The following is a 16,051-nucleotide window of genomic DNA, read 5'->3' as shown; positions in this document are numbered from 1 at the left end:
AAAAAGCATGTGGTTAAATCTTAAAATTAGTGTGTTAAGAGAAAGTACATACTTAAGACAAAAATCATCTGATTTTAATTAACTAAGCATATGGTACAATATTTATTAGTTGCAACTTCAAATTATTTTCATGTTGAGAATCCACCTCCTATTCTTAAAAACCAAACTGCTTGCTTACTTTACTGAAGTACACCTAGCATGCATAAAAAAGCAATTTTTGAAAACTGTAAAATGTATTTACCTTCTCATTATTGTAGTAAGAAATGCTAAGGCCATCAAATTTCACCCATCTCTTCTGAAACATGCGTTTTCTGCAAAACATATGAAATTGTTATTTTATATTCAAGTACTATGAACTTAGATTGTTAAATACATGTGTAATATAACAGTGTAAATATATCATCATTTATTGTTAAACAGCATAGACAACAATAGGTTATGATAATATACAGTTTTGGCCATGGCACATAGAAAAAAATAGCATAATAGTACTTTCTAATCAGTTGACCTACGATTTTTTTTTTTATGACACAATTAACAGTGTTGTCGCACACATTTGTAAGGTTGAGTGCAAAATAAAATATGGTCAGAAACACTATCACTCAATCCATTTCTAATAAAAGATAATCCTTTCATCAAAATAATATAAGCTTTCATCCCTCATTAAGCTTATATATCTATTTTATGTTCCCTTCACTTTTGTTTTAGGGCATAAATATCTTACTAAAATAACAAGGCTTTGTCAATTGGATTTACATGGAAAACACATTTAATTTTGATTGAATAAGCTGAAGAAGACCTGAACAAATATACAGAATCATTTATAAGCATTCAAAATTCAGTGAAACATTATTTTTAAATGATCATATGAAAGGCAAAGGTAGTTTAAAATGGCTACTGACATGAAAAAACAAGAGCAAAATAATATAATCACAGGTTTCAGGCTTAAAAGAAAAATGAAACTATTTTTCTGACTATATAAGGAAGAAAGTGAAGAACTGTTTTCACTTAGGATTGCTTTTTATTTTTATTTTATATTCTCCTTCCCTGAAGGCAGACAATCATAGGTACTTTTGGTCTTTAACACAGAAAACACAAGAAAATGAACTTCCTATTTTTTAAAAATATTATTTCTAAACAAACATCAACCCTGTCTACCTTGTGCTTTTGCAATTTTCTAAAATGTTTAAAACAAGGAGTTGGCATAACTTTCCTTGGCTCTCAGAAGACTTAACAAAAAAAGAACTTCAGGAAGTGTAGAGAGCTTGTCTCTGAGCTGGTTCCCCAGCCACACATCTATTATGCAAGTGAAACACAGCAAGCCTCCCAAACTAATCGTTAGCAAATATGTTCTGCATAAGATAAAATTATACCAAATCTGATCAAATATAAAAAAAAGTTTTTGAGATTCTTCAGTGCAGACATTTTCACATATAAGCACTGAATTAATTATGGTGTAATAAGATCATGTAAAGATATTAAAAGCATGTAACCACTTCATATTTAACTCTAATTACAGGAAAAAAAATAAAATAAAAATTTTGGCCAGGGGTGGTGGCTCATGTTTATAATCCCATCACTTTGAGAAGCTGAGGTGGGTGGATCACTGGGCAACACGGCGAAATCCTGTCTCTACAAAATATATTAAAAAAAAAAAAATAGCCGGGCACGGTGGCGCACACCTGTTGTCCAAGCTATTTGGGAGGCTGCAGTGAAAGGATCATTTGAGCCCAGGAGGTTAAAGCTGTAGTGAGTTATGACTGTACCACTGTACTCTAGCCTGGGCGACACAGTGAGAGCCCTATCTCAAACAAAAAAATTACTTTAAAAGCATGTTACCACAACTGACCACCCAGCCCTCTTTCCATCATATTTTTCATCTTTCAGCTTCTTTTTAACTTTTCTTGGCCTGTCTGCAATGGGTTTTCCTCACTTTGCAACATCGAACAGTGTTAGAGGCATCTAGCTTTTACTTTTTCCAGCAACCCAAGATTCCTTAAATTATCAGCATTAAACGTTAAAAGATAAAGCTATATTAAGCAAACACACAATAATTATATACTGGATAAATTAGTCACTTTTTGCTCATTTCATGTTTATCTCTTCCACACTTAAAGGCAGAGAAATACATACCTTCTAACACAATCCAAACAGTAATTCAGTAAATCATGATTTTGTTTTGGAACACAACCCACTTCACGTTGTGAATAACAGTAAGCTAGAGCTCAATTACACATATAATCTTCCATTTTAAGATAAAAATAATTAACATCTGTGGGGGATAGAGGCCTTAGGGCCTCCCATTACCCCACTATTCCCTTTGCTGACTCCTTATCTTTCAGTTACATCTAAACCAACTACAAAGAAATCCCTCCCCAGTGACCCGATCCAAAGTGGATAACAAAGTTATTCTCTCTCACAATACCCTCTACTTTTCCTCACAGCACTTAACACAACCTCTAATTTTATATATTTGTTTATTTGCTTAATGTTTGTCTCCCACACCAGGTCTTATGCTTTACAAGGACAACATTTATTTCCTTCCGTATGATCAGCAAGTAGCGCAGAGAGGAATATGGCACTGAAAAAGAATTTGCTGAAGGAATGAGTGGCATGATTAAAAGCACAGTCCTTCTGGCACCATGGGCGGGATGACAGACAAATAAAACCTCAAATGATCAGCCCTCATAAAATCAGCATCTTTTAAAAGAAAGGTTGAGGGAATGCAAGAAACTTTAGAACACTCAGAATTAAATTCAAAGTTTCGAAACCTGCCAAAACATCAAGTGTAAAAGGTTTACAACCTATTTTCACGTGTCTTACTTAAGATTAACTGCAGCCACTCCAACTCATAAAATTTCTTAGAATTCCATCACCATCTTGATAGATAGTTTGTGGTCTGAGGCATCATCCAGGAACTTAATATTTGTGCCCACAGAAAAAGCGAAAGAGGGAGAGCAGATAACTTAGTATGTGTTAGGTTTACGGATCAGTCGAAGATGCAGCATTTGACTAGCAACACCTCCCCTCTCAGGTGCTCATAATGCAAAGGACACACCCTACCACTGGCTCTCTGAGGAAAACCTCAGCCTCTGAGAGAATCAGCTCCTAAGATATTCTCCCAATTATTTTAATTTTTCTCAACTGCCAGGTGACTATTTGATGTCTTCATCTATTTTTAACTCAATAGTTTTAAAGATTATTAAACCTCTTTAACATTCTATGAAGGGACAGGTAAATAAGACAAATCCCAGCCCACAGTGAAATGGAATGAGAAGCCACAGGGTGTAGCATATGAAAGAACAACCGTCCTACAGGTGGAGAAAGCTATTCTGCACTTCTACCATTGAAAGTTGGCTTCTGTGGTCATCCATTCATCCAGTCAGCCATCAAAATCTGCGGATACATACTCCGTGGACACCACTCTCTGGCCACGCTGCCTCTCTTCTCCAGACTCTTTCTTGCCTCATGGCCTTCCCATATGCCATTGTCTCTGCTTGGAATGCTGCCTGCCTGTTCCTAACATGGCTGGCTCCTGCTTATTCTTGAGAGTTCACCTTTAATGTCTTTCCCATCAAGTGACCATTTCTGACTATGCATAGATCATTCAAGTCTCTTTGTTCTCTTGCTCCATTTCTTTGCTTAATTACACTAAACAGAACGTGTAATTTTATATTTGTTTTTGCTTCATGTATCACCCATACTACATTTCTTTTTCCTGAGCCTTTTCTTTTTACAAAATAGGCATTTTATTGATACATATTAATTGACCTATTTACGGGGTAAATGTGGCATTTTGATATATGCATACAATGTGTAATGATCAATCAGGGTAAATATATCCATCATATCCAACAGATGCTGAGATCCTTGAGTACAGAATCCATTTCTGTTTTGTTCATCAATATAAAACCAGGAACTATCATAGTTTCTCACACACAAAACATACCTAATATTTAGTGAAGAAACAAATGAATGTATTTTTCACTGAAAGATATTTACTTGAATTTCTATTGTATAAATACAGAAATAAACACTACTGAAAAACTTCATCCGTAATTTTATTTTTGCAAATATTAAAAACCAGAATTTTATATGACAAAATAAACACTTTGTAAAACTACTGTTGCAGGATCCTCGGGGTGTTGCTTTTCTGGCCAGAAGCCTCTGTGGCTGGCGGCGCCTTTGCCTGAGTTCTGCTCTAGCCCACTGGGCTTGTTTCACCCATTCGGGGTGAGCAGGCTGTGCTCGGCTGACGCTACCGGCCTGGATCCCGTAACTGCCGACGGCGAGCCAGGTGTGGAGCAGTGAGGGGTGTGTGAGCAAGCGAGCATGGGCTCCAGCCACTGCACACAGTGAGGCACGCTGGCTGCTGCAGCGGGGCAGCCAGCACCAGGTGTCTGCACAGGCGCCGGCTCTCTGCAAGGCTGCAGCCGGACCCGGCACACCACAAGCAGCTTCCACGGCTGCTACCAGGAAACATAGCGGCGGCTGGAAGCTTGAGACTACAGGAACCTAAGAGGTCCAAAGAGGGTGTCACAGCCCTGCCACGGGGCGCTTCCAGGTCTCAGTTCCCCGAAGGGCTGCAGCTCTTCTCTCCTTGTTTTCACGCATAACACGGTGAGAAGGCGAAGTGTTTCGGCCCTGTTTCTGTTCTCTCTTTCAGCCCCGGCATCTCTCAGGTCCCAAGTTCTTGTCCCGTGTCCAGGAAGAATCAGGTATACAGACAAATGGAGGGTGAGCAAGGCGAAGAAGAGCTTTACTGAGTGACAGAATAGCTCAGAGCAGGTCCTGGGTGGGGAGCTCCTCTCTGTAGTGAGGTCATCTGATGTCTGCATCTCTCAGCAGAGAGTAGGCCCCGGAGTGGGTAGCTCCTCCCTGCAGCAGGTCGTCCTGATGTCTGCACAGCTCTGGTTGATCTGGGGGCTTTTATGGGCCTCAGGGGAGGAAGTGCATACCAACTGGTCCATGGGCGGCCATAGGCAGGCCCAGAAAAGGCACCACAAGTTCCTACTGTGGTCTGCAGGACTAGTCAGCCTCCAACCTTCAGGCCCTCCCTGGCCTGAAGGTGGGGCTTCACCAAGGACCTGCTCCCTTCTGCCCATGGTCTAGCTTCACCTCCTGCTGCTGTTCACGGCGCCCAGGCTGTTCATGCCAAGAGGTGTCTGCAGGCCAGTGCTGAGTTGCCCTCAGTGCTCCCTCGGCTTTCCTCCCTCCCATGCTCATCAGGACCCAAAGGCCAGAGGAGGGTCCAGGCAGCAGGGAGCTGGCCTATCAGCACTTCTGCAAGAGTGCACACATCCAGATGGGCTGTGACAGCACCTGGCCCCAGCCCCAATCTTGCTCTGAGATAGGAGCGGACACCGGGAGCAGGGAGAGGCCAGGCAGTAGCAGCAGCCACCTTTGAGCTTGCAGGGGTAGGGGGACTCTTCTGGTCCCCAAGAGTGCAGAGATGCCTAGATGCCTGGTTCTGCAGCCTTGGCTTGGGCCGCAGCTGCTGCAACCAGGAACACAGGGCTCCTGACTGCTCCCAGCCTCCACCAAGAACACAGGGGGGCCTGAACGCACAGCAACGACTTGGACATCTGTAGCTACACCCAGGAGAGCAGGACTGCTGTCTGCTCCATGGAGTGGGAGGCCTGGGTCCCATAGCCACAACTTGGCAGCTGCAATTGCACCCGAGGATCTCCCACTCTACCAATGCAGAAGGGGCAGGGCTCCCACTTGTCCTTGGCTCACGCCATCTCCGTGGAGTATGCAGCCCTGGCCGCACCTCTCCGCTGCAGCCAGTTTGATGGCAGCAGTGGCTCCAGATGGGTTGCCGCTGCCATCACTACCTTATTAAAAATAAATAAATAAATAAATAAATAAGATCCTACAGAAAGCTTGAAAAGTTCACCATTAATTTCCATGTAATTTCAAAATACATTTTGGAATAAGAAAACATTTTTGAGATGGAGTCTCGCTCTGTCACCTAGGAGGGAGTGCAGTGGCACAATCACTGCATACTGCAACCTCCACCTCCCAGTGATTCTTCTTCAAGTGATTTTTCTGCCTCAGCCTCTCGAGTAGCTGGGACTACAGGCACACACAACCACACCCGGCTAATTTTTGTATTTGTAGTACAGACAGGGTTTCACCATATTGGAGAGGCTGGTCTGGAACTCTTGACCTCATGATCCGCCCACCTGGGCCTCCCAAAGTGCTGGGATTACAGGTATGAGCAACCACGCCTGGCTGAATTAAAAACTTTTTAACCAACATCTCACCATTAACCCCACCTCTCAGTCCCTATTAATCACCATTCTACTCTGTTTCTATGAGTTTATGTTTTTTTCAGATTCCACCTATACATAGATCCCACATAAAGATTACAAACTTTCAGTTAGAAGAAGAACAAATTCTGGAGATGTAATATATAGCATGGTGACTATAGCTAATAACAACATATTGTACACCTGAAATTTGCTAAGACTGTACATCTTAAGTGTTCTTACCATACACACACACAAAAAAAACTCTGTTAGGTGACAGTTATGTCATTAGCTTGTGTTAACCATTTCACAATATATAGGGATATCAAACCATCACACTGTACACCTTAAACATATAAGATCTTTGATAATCACATCTCAATAAAGCTGGAAACAAAAAGAAAAATTTAAATATGGTTATTTAAAATGTGTGCATTTGATACTTTCCTATTTAAAAATGTAAAATAATCAATTCATTTTTAAAACTAAATTCATATAAACAAGAATAAACTATTTTCCTCATTAAAACTATCAACATTCAATTAGCTGTTTTCCACATGTGAACTTCAATACTGAATTCTAATAATTAGCTAAAGATAAAACTTCACACTTAGATCTTTTCTCAGCATTATTCCTTTTTTTTTTTTTTTGAGACAGAATCTTGCTCTTGTTGCCCAGGCTGGAGTTCAATGATGCGATCTGGGCTCACCACAACCTCTGCCTCCTAGGTTCATGCCATTCTCCTGCCTCAGCCTCCTGAGTAGCTGGGATTACAGGCATGTGCCACCACTCCTGGCTAATTTTGTATTTTTAGTAGAGACGGAGTTCTCCATGTTGGTCAGGATGGTCTCGAACTCCTAACTTCAGGTGATCCGCCCATCTCGGTCTCCCAAAGTGCTGGGATTACAGGTGTGAGCCACCGCGCCCGGCCTTCCCTTTTCTAGCAAATGGAAACTTAGATTAATTCATATTGGTAAACCTTACAAATTAATCAAAATTTCAACTAAATAATAAAATGAAAATCTTGAGAAGTCCTGTGCTTCTAACTGCCAATGTAAAATTAAATTAATAAATATCGATGATTTCTAAATGTTTAAGAATTATCTTTTCTGTGCAAAAGTTCAATACTCCTCTCATGTGTTTCTCAACATATATTCACTATCTGGCAATTAATTTCATTATAATGACATATAATTAATATATGCACTGTAAGAATTTGCTAAAGTACTTCGAAAGTTAATTTCAATTACTAGCTTAATTTGCTTCATAAATTTTAAAAAACAGAAAAAGATAATGTATACAAGACAATGCCATCTTAGCCTATGTTCCGGCTACCACACAATACAAATTAGATCTGAAATAATGATGCATTATTGCACAGAAAATAGATTTAAAGTTGTAGTCAACAGAGAAGTTATTTGTTACTACATTTGATAATAAAAATAGCAAACACATAGTCCTTTGTTTCAGACATTGTGTAGAGCCACATACAAATATTAACTTATTAACTCATCCTCCAGACAACTATGTGAGACAGGTAACATTATTACATCCATTTTAGAGATGAAGGCACAGAGGCAGTGGTTGGTTAAATAATTTGTCCAAGTCATACAACTAATAAAGAACATATCTGGGAGTGTCTTCCCAATGACTGCTCTTAACTGCTACACAAAACAGACATTAGTGCATTTTATAGCAAAGTACCCAGGACATCCCTTTAGGTAGTAATAACATTTGACCTCTACATTTTATATGTAACTTCAATCTTGCAAAGTGCTTCAGAATTCCTTCAGGAAAAAAGGTAAAGCAGACATGAAACACGTTAGCCTGAGTTTTATCTTATTTTGTTTTTAGGGTTCTGAAGGGAAACATTTCTTTAAGAAGCTTTTTTCAAATAATTTATAAGGCTTGTGCAGTATTATTGAACAGATTTCTATAAACTCTTCCCTTGAGCTCTGGTAGGGCAGGTGGTGTAAAGTTTCAACTGCTTTCATGAAAACAGCTTCACCATCTGGTATCAGTTTTTGTTGTCTCAAAATGTGTTTCTTAAAAATTATTTTTTAACAACACTGTATACACACACAATTAAATCTCTATTTATGAAGTACTCACACAGAGGCACTCCTGTTTAATTTCATTCCTAAGTGCCAGCAGAGTTTTTTTTTTTTTTTTAATATTACATCTTTATGCTTAAAAAACAAATCCTAGTATCTAACAAGCATGCTAACTAACCAATGATACCAATCTAAGGTGAGACAGGCTACCAAATTGTCACCTTTAAAAATCACACAATTGGAAAGAACATCAAAGGCATTAAGTCATATGTATGGCTTTTATTAATCATGCCATTTAAGGTAATGGAAAACATACTTCTCAAGTATTCTAAACAATCTCAAAGGAAAAAATATCATCACCATGCTGTTCCCGATTCATCTGCCTTGTTTACACAGCCCTAAAGAATCACAGCATATTTTATGTTATTCCCTCCTCTAACCCTAACGAGACCCAATATTTTCTAGGACTACAATCTCCATAAGTATATATTTTTATTTATCTAATTACTCATTTTTATTCAGCTAATTATTTGTTGATCCAATTAGTCTTTTAAGAAGCAGAAGACTTTTAAATAATGCAGTAACAAAGTATTTTAGGGTGAGAAAGATGCAAGGAATTACTAAAATATTTCTATAAAATGCCAGTACTTCTCTATTCTAAAGAGCATTTTCTCACTTTTAAGCAAACCGAAATAACAATTTCCAAGATTATATGAACCAAATGAGCTGGGGCCAAAAAATGAAAATAAAACAAAAAAAGTATCTTCAATCTCAGCTTCCATCTCTGCTATATCTACATCTTAAAATGAGAAGAAGAAGAAGAAGAAAAAAAAAGGTACTCAACATAAAATTCCAGGGGCTAAAAAGATTCTTGGAAGTCAATGATAAAGCCTGAATTTTAGTGTGCAACTACTAATTTTAAACATATCTACAAAGAGCTTAGTGCTTTCATAAAGTGGTGTATAAAAAGCTACATTAAAAGATTCACACTTCTTCATTTTATGGAGTCATATCATACAAAATACATCATGAACCAGTTTCCAGTTAAAAATATCAGTTAAAAGCTTGCATTTACTTGTACTCCTCCCCAGACCTCACTAAAAGACATCAAAGGATTAAGAAATAAATAAAAATAAATAAATGCCTGCAAAGCAACACTGACTAAAGAAGTCAAGGACAGTAACAATAGCTAGAAATCTGGAAACAGAAGGAGAGATAAGAACTGATCGCTAAGCCAGCATTAGATTAAATTAAGAGGAAAACACATTTACTCTTGCATTACCTCGAAAATCTCAGGAAATAGAGGTACCAAGTAACTCTGGAAGTGACTATGAAAGTGAGGGTGAGGCGCTGATAATGGATATGTCGAAAGGCAGTTTAAGATGTAGACTTGCACTCCAACATCACAGAATCCTTCTCCCCCACTTTGCACTGCTGGAAAACTGTCTCTCTGCTTTCACTCAACATAATAGTGTAGTTTTATTCAATGGAGAGAATAAAACAGGAGGTTTTGGGGCTGGGAGACTCAGGCATAGCTATACTAAAGTAGAGGAATCAAATAAAATTCTACTTCATAACTACCAATACTCAAAGTCCACTTTCCCTCATGAGCCAACCGAAAACTGGTTACCAGGCCAGGCGCAGTGGCTCACGCTGTAATCCCAGCATTTTGGGAGGCCAAGGTGGGTAGGTCACCTGAGGTCAGGAGATCAAGATAAGCCTGAGCAACAGGGAGAAACCCCGTCTCTGCTAAAAATACAAAAATTAGCCGGGCATGGTAGTGTGTGTCTGTAATCCCATCTACTTGGGAGGCTGAGGCAGGAGAATTGCTTGAACCTGGGAGGCGGAGGTTGCAGCGAGCCAAGATCATGCCACTGCACTCCATCCTGGGTGACAGGGCAACACTCCATCTCCAAAAAAATTTTTAAAAACCTGGTTACCAGGCCTATAACGCTCAAGAAGAAGATTCATTTAAAAGATACTAGCGTGAGGCTTCTGTATGTAAACGTATTACTAAAAAACCTACCATGATCGTCTTACAAGAAACAAATAGTAAGGACCATCAGAGCCTACAGTGCTTCTAATCCGTTTTGCAGTATTTCACTCTAAAGTGACAGCTCAAGATTAACATGACATTTGAGAAAAATACCACTAAGGTAAAAGATAGAGACAAAACTACCCCTCCAAAAAGTTAAAAGAAATAGACTCTACAGCAAAGCTTCAAAAAAAAGTATTAATATCTTCAGAGAAGTAAAAGGATTTATTTGTGAAAAAGTAACACTATGCCATAAAAAGAACAGTCAAAAGAAAATGTTTTGTATGTGAATTACAGCATAACAACAAAACAAAAACTGGGTTAGGAAACACAACTAAAGAAACTTCCTAGTGAGTAGAAAGGGAAAATTGAAAAGCTAGATATTTATCAGGGTTTCAGGGCAAGAGGTCCAACACCAAACTACCAGGAATTCTAGAAAGAAAAAAAAAAAGTTATTGAAGAATAAAACAAGAAAATCTCCAAGAACTGATAAATAGGCTATGTATAAAGAATCAAAAATGAGATTTCTCAATACTACTTCTAGATTACTAGGAATCTCGAATATAAATTACTGATCTGGAGAAGTATTCTTTTCAGTTAAGATTTCTAAAACATAATAAATCAACAATAACAATGTTTAGAGGGGAGAAAAAGACATTTTCAAGCATGGAAGGTCTGAAAACATTGACTCCCTATCCACCTTTTCTCAGGAAGCTTCAAAGAATTGTACTTTATGTAAAGAAAAGATGGAAAGACAGAAACACTAGAGATCGGAATAGAGAATCCAAAAGATGATACAAGGGAATTCCAAGGTGCTAGTGTGCACTCAGTCTGGGGAACAACCAGCCCAAACTAAAGTTTTCTTAGCGGGCAATAGGATGATGAAATTGATAGGTATATTTATTTTGGTTACTTCAGAGATTCATATTTTGAGGAAGAATTTTCAGATGAAGGAAAACACATATTAAAAATAAAGCAAACAGGCTGGACACGGTGGCTCACGCCTGTAATACCAGCACTGTGGGAGGCCGCGGAGGGTAGATCACGAGGTCAGGAGTTCAAGACCAACCTGGCCAAGATGGTGAAACCCCGTCTCTACTAAAAATGCAAAAATTAGCCAGGCGTGGTGGTGGGTGCCTGTAATCCCAGCTACTTGGGAGGCTGTGGCAGAGAATTGCTTGAACCCGACAGGTGAAGGTTGCAGTGAGCCAAGAGCACGCCACTTTACTCCAGCCTGGACAACAATGCGAGACTCAGTCTCAAAAAAAAAAAAAAAAAAAAAAGCAAAAGAAAAAATCAACAATTATTAATTCAACAAAAACTAAGCATTGTCAATGAAAAAATTAATCATACTATGTTACATTGCTCAAAAATGAGTAGCCTTTACAGTTATAATATAAAACAAAGTTACAGATACCTAAATATTTTATGTAACTATTTTAAAAAGATAATAGGAATTGTGTCTAGAAGGGAAAGAGGGAACAGTGGTTAAAACGAATAAATATGATCTTCCATGGTGGTACATCAATAGCTAATCCCTAACACTGAACAGTTAAACAAAAAAAGTATAAAAATAATAAGACATACAAAACAAATGCTAAAAGTAACTATAAAAGAGTTGAAAGGGGCTGCCCCTCATGAAGAGGTTGGAGGGAAGAAATGTTACTTTTTTCTTTCATTATAACGCCTTTCCTTTATTGCTCCATTAATACATATGTAATAATGTTCTTACCAGTACATTTCACTATATCCCTTCAAACAACCTCTCCATTATGTCACTATCAGAAACTGACAAATGAACTATTAATAGTTTGATAGAAATATGTTTAGTATCATACCCTGGGTCACAGAGTTTAAAATATCAAGGTACTAATATATTCTGGAAATACCTAGTTAAGACTGAATTTTTTTTATTATACTTTAAGTTCTAGGGTACATGTGCACAACATGCAGGTTTGTTACATATGTATACATGTGCCATGTTGGTGTGCTGCACCCATTAACTCATCATTTACATTAGGTATATCTCCTAATGCTATCCCTTCCTCCCGCCCCACACATCACCCGGTGTGTGATGTTCCCCTTCCTGTGTCCAAGTGATCTCATTGTTCAGTTCCCACCTATAAGTGAGAACATGCAGTATTTGGTTTTCTGTTCTTGTGCTAGTTTGCTGAGAATAATGGTTTCCAGCTGCATCCATGTCTTTTTTTTTAAAATAAGCTATGTACTACTCTCTGACACATAAACTATGTGCTTTTATAACAATCAAATAATGAATTCTGAAAGTTCAGTGTGAACACATGATCTCTTTACCTTGTACTTATCAAAGTATGAACTGACTGGGACTCACAGTAACATTATTTAAGGTCCTCTGCAATAAAATGTGTTTCTGAAAAAAAAGAAAATCGAGGTTTATTGAGCATCAGTTAAGAGTGAGGCCCAAAGTTACCTACTTTTCCAAATGATTTCACAGAGGTAGTCTTGACCTCACGCATTTATGTGAAAAATGGAGGTTCCAAGAAATGGAGTCACACAGCAAATGAATGATGTCTGTCTGATTCCAAACCCTATTCATTTCTCTGCAGCTAAGATGGCTGAAAGGAATTAACCAGGTAATATTACGGAGACTGAAACTAACTTTTTTCCTCCTCAAACTGCAACAATATTAAAGCTTTTTCTTTCCTTGGCACAACGTTTACCAGTAGCAAGTGCTTTGAGGAACAGCCATCTAATTTTCAGATTAAAAAAGAAAACATACTTTTTATCAAGGATTTCGGATTCACTTTTAAGTTCAACAAAGTGACTGATATGTAACACCCTAGTCAAACGTGGACTTGCCAACTGTCTGCTACACCTGCCTTTCTCTGCAGCCCCAAAAAAGCATACCAAGAGATCCAAGACACTCAAGCACTTTTGTAGCCAGGTGGGGAATTCTTCCAATAAAGGAGTCTTGGAGATTGGATGATTACACGGAAACCAGTCACTGACAAAGGCACAAACAGTATAAGCTCTGATTTTCTCCCAGGTCTTGGGCTACTGGCTTCTGGGAGCTCTGACTCCCAGTCACTGTCTGAGATCTAACCTTTTCTTGGTATTCGATCATTGGCTTTTTCACTTTCCCTAGTTATCTGTTCTCTGAACATGCTTTTCACCGGCAGTTTCTCTCTCCTTGTCCTAGAACCCAACTGTCCATCTTCAATAAAATAACTCTAACCTCCACCTGCTCACTATCTCAACCCTCAAGTACATCTAGATATCACCACTATCACTGCCTTTCCCTCTAGACAGAAAAGCATTTTACTAAAAATGCCAGCTAAAATCTTATCCATTTTCCAAAGGGCAATTCAACTGCTACCCTCTCCTTCCTGGAAGGTCTTTGAAGAAATGCTTTCTCAACCCTTGGTAACCTCAGGACTCTGTACGCACCAATTATACGATTGTCTTTGGGTTTTATTGCTATTCACATATACATTTATTTTCTGCCCTAAATGGAAGCTACAACAAGATCAGGAACACATCTTGCTCATCTGTGTCCTCTACCACCTCCAAGTGCTGACTTAACCTCACATGATCAACTTTAGCTGTCTCAGGCTCACACTGCCACATCAGTACTCCTCATGGCCAAAAAAAAAGTTAAATTTTGAAAAAGAGGAATTTCCTCAAGTAAGAAATAAAGTCCTAAAACATTTCAAGTAAAATAGAAATTATTTAATACACACAGTAGTTTTTATAAAGATGCTCTGTGTGTTATGCTGAACACAGAAACATCTTTAGAAAATAGTATTGTAAAAATTCGAAAGGGTTTCCTTTTGCATATATTCTTGGAGATGTTAATTTATGCATCTCCTAGAAGAGGCACAGCATATCCAACCATGTTCTCTTTTCTTTACAACAGCTTCAAACATTTCTCTTCTGAGATGCGTATTTGGGAAATGTTGGAATAAATTATATCCAGTCTTTCATATTTGCATCTATACAAATCTGCTGAAAAGCTTATTATTTCCAGCTGAGAAAAAGTGAAGAAGATGATTTATTTTAATCCTCAAAACCAGTGAGAGGTTTTTAAAAGCAAGTATCACTTATTAAGCTTTTCATCTGCTTTGACCTGTTCAAAATACAGCCCCCCAAATTCCACATTTTATTATTTCTTTCATACAGTTTTTAAACCACTAGTTTTAGGGATATTATATTTAGGTCATTCAAATATTTAAGCAACTTTTCATATTTTAAACCGGAAATGTTTCAGTATTTCTTTTGTTGTATGGTATTATACAATTATATTCTTAACCGTACATTGGGCAATGTTCACATATTAGGCATTGATTCAGAATTGTAATTTCCATTTCATAAGTAAACAGACAACCACATGAAATAAGTTCAGATTGTGAATGTGATTATTTTGTTTAATGACATTCATTAAACAAAAGACAGTTGCATACACTATTTGAAAAAGTATAAATTAGAATGTGTCTGTTAGTTTTTAAATTGTATTTTGACAATTGTATTTTGATAATTTACGTGCATGTCTTTAAGGGGGAAACAATTACGAAAAAAAATTAAAAACACCAAGAGTTCACTACCCTGTTAACGTATAACAGCATTATCAATGGTTCTTGGAGATTTTCAGCCACAAATATGTTGTTGAGTTCAGCAGCTTATATTACAAAGTTCTTATAAATTGCTGTTTTAGAAAAATTAAAAGAAAATATGTCTAATGCTAGATTTTTCACAGATTCCTTCTACAACAAATACTCAGCATCCACCACATGCTAGGCAGTGTTCTGCTAAGGCTATCACAGCACAAGAAAAGCAATGCAGATGCCTGTCCCCACGGAGCTTGTATGAAATAAATAAATCATCTGGCCTGTAAGCCCTGTAGAAGAAAGTAATTAAGGGAGTGGTGGGGTGGCAGGGGAGAGCAACAGTTATAGTATTAAATTTGGTGGCCAGGGCTTAAATGCAAAGGAGACATTATAGCATGAACTTGAGAGAAGTTCAAGCCATGTTACTCTTGGGGGAAGAGCATTTCGGGCAGAAAGAAGTACAAATGCAGAGGCCTCTAAGGAAGACCTCTGCTTTTTATTACTTCTGTATTTTACTGGACCACAGCCTCATTCATCGGCTACATCTGCTTTTATGCTATAACTGCTGAGTTAAATAGTGGCAACAGAGACCATTTGACTATAAAGCTTAAACTGTTTACTACCTGACCCTTTATGGAAAAAGTGTGTTGACACCTGCTACATGGAGTTCGGAATCCCATCTCAATCAGTGCTGTCTGCATCAAAGAGATATGTGGCCATGAAGCTCAGCAACCACTGCATAAGGAAGGGGTAGGCATCACTTTGTCTACTTTAATGAACATCTTAAACCCTCACAATAGCCTACAGAGTCTAATTAGGAAAGGAAAAATTCTGGATTCTACTTCTGATTTAATGAATGCATGCGTTTTGGCTAGCTACACATATTTCTTTCAAGTCATAGCAATATAATCACATAGAAGAGTTTTAAAATTTCTTGGTGATATACCAAGCTCCTTGGTTTATTTTCTTATATCCATTTATACTGGTATTTTGGGTGGGGGGGGGGGGGTAGGGGTGAGCTTTAGGACAGAAAATGCAATTATTTCCCCCAAAATAGAAAAATATAAATCCAGAAAACTTACAGCATCTAACCTTAGGCAGGTTCAGAATAGAAAGAATGGAAAG

The 16,051-nt window shown here is 38.1% G+C and overlaps 1 protein-coding gene across 9 annotated transcripts in view; it reads right to left on the bottom strand.

Moving 5' to 3' along the window:
* The window catches only part of ARAP2 (ArfGAP with RhoGAP domain, ankyrin repeat and PH domain 2), a 179,293-nt gene that overhangs the window by 124,661 nt on the left and 38,581 nt on the right, over positions 1-16,051 (bottom strand). For all 9 annotated transcript variants that reach the window (XR_004182819.1, XM_031664671.1, XM_031664672.1 and 6 more), the window contains exon 7: positions 242-311. Coding sequence is in view for 8 of the 9 variants with exons in the window: in XM_031664671.1 (XP_031520531.1) it covers positions 242-311 (70 nt within the window). In the remaining variant the exon portion in view is untranslated. The remainder of the gene's footprint in view (positions 1-241; positions 312-16,051) is intronic.

The sequence above is a fragment of the Papio anubis genome, chromosome 3 (assembly GCF_008728515.1).
Source record: "Papio anubis isolate 15944 chromosome 3, Panubis1.0, whole genome shotgun sequence".
Taxonomy (NCBI): domain Eukaryota; kingdom Metazoa; phylum Chordata; class Mammalia; order Primates; family Cercopithecidae; genus Papio; species Papio anubis.
This window is presented reverse-complemented; position numbering and strand designations above follow the sequence as displayed.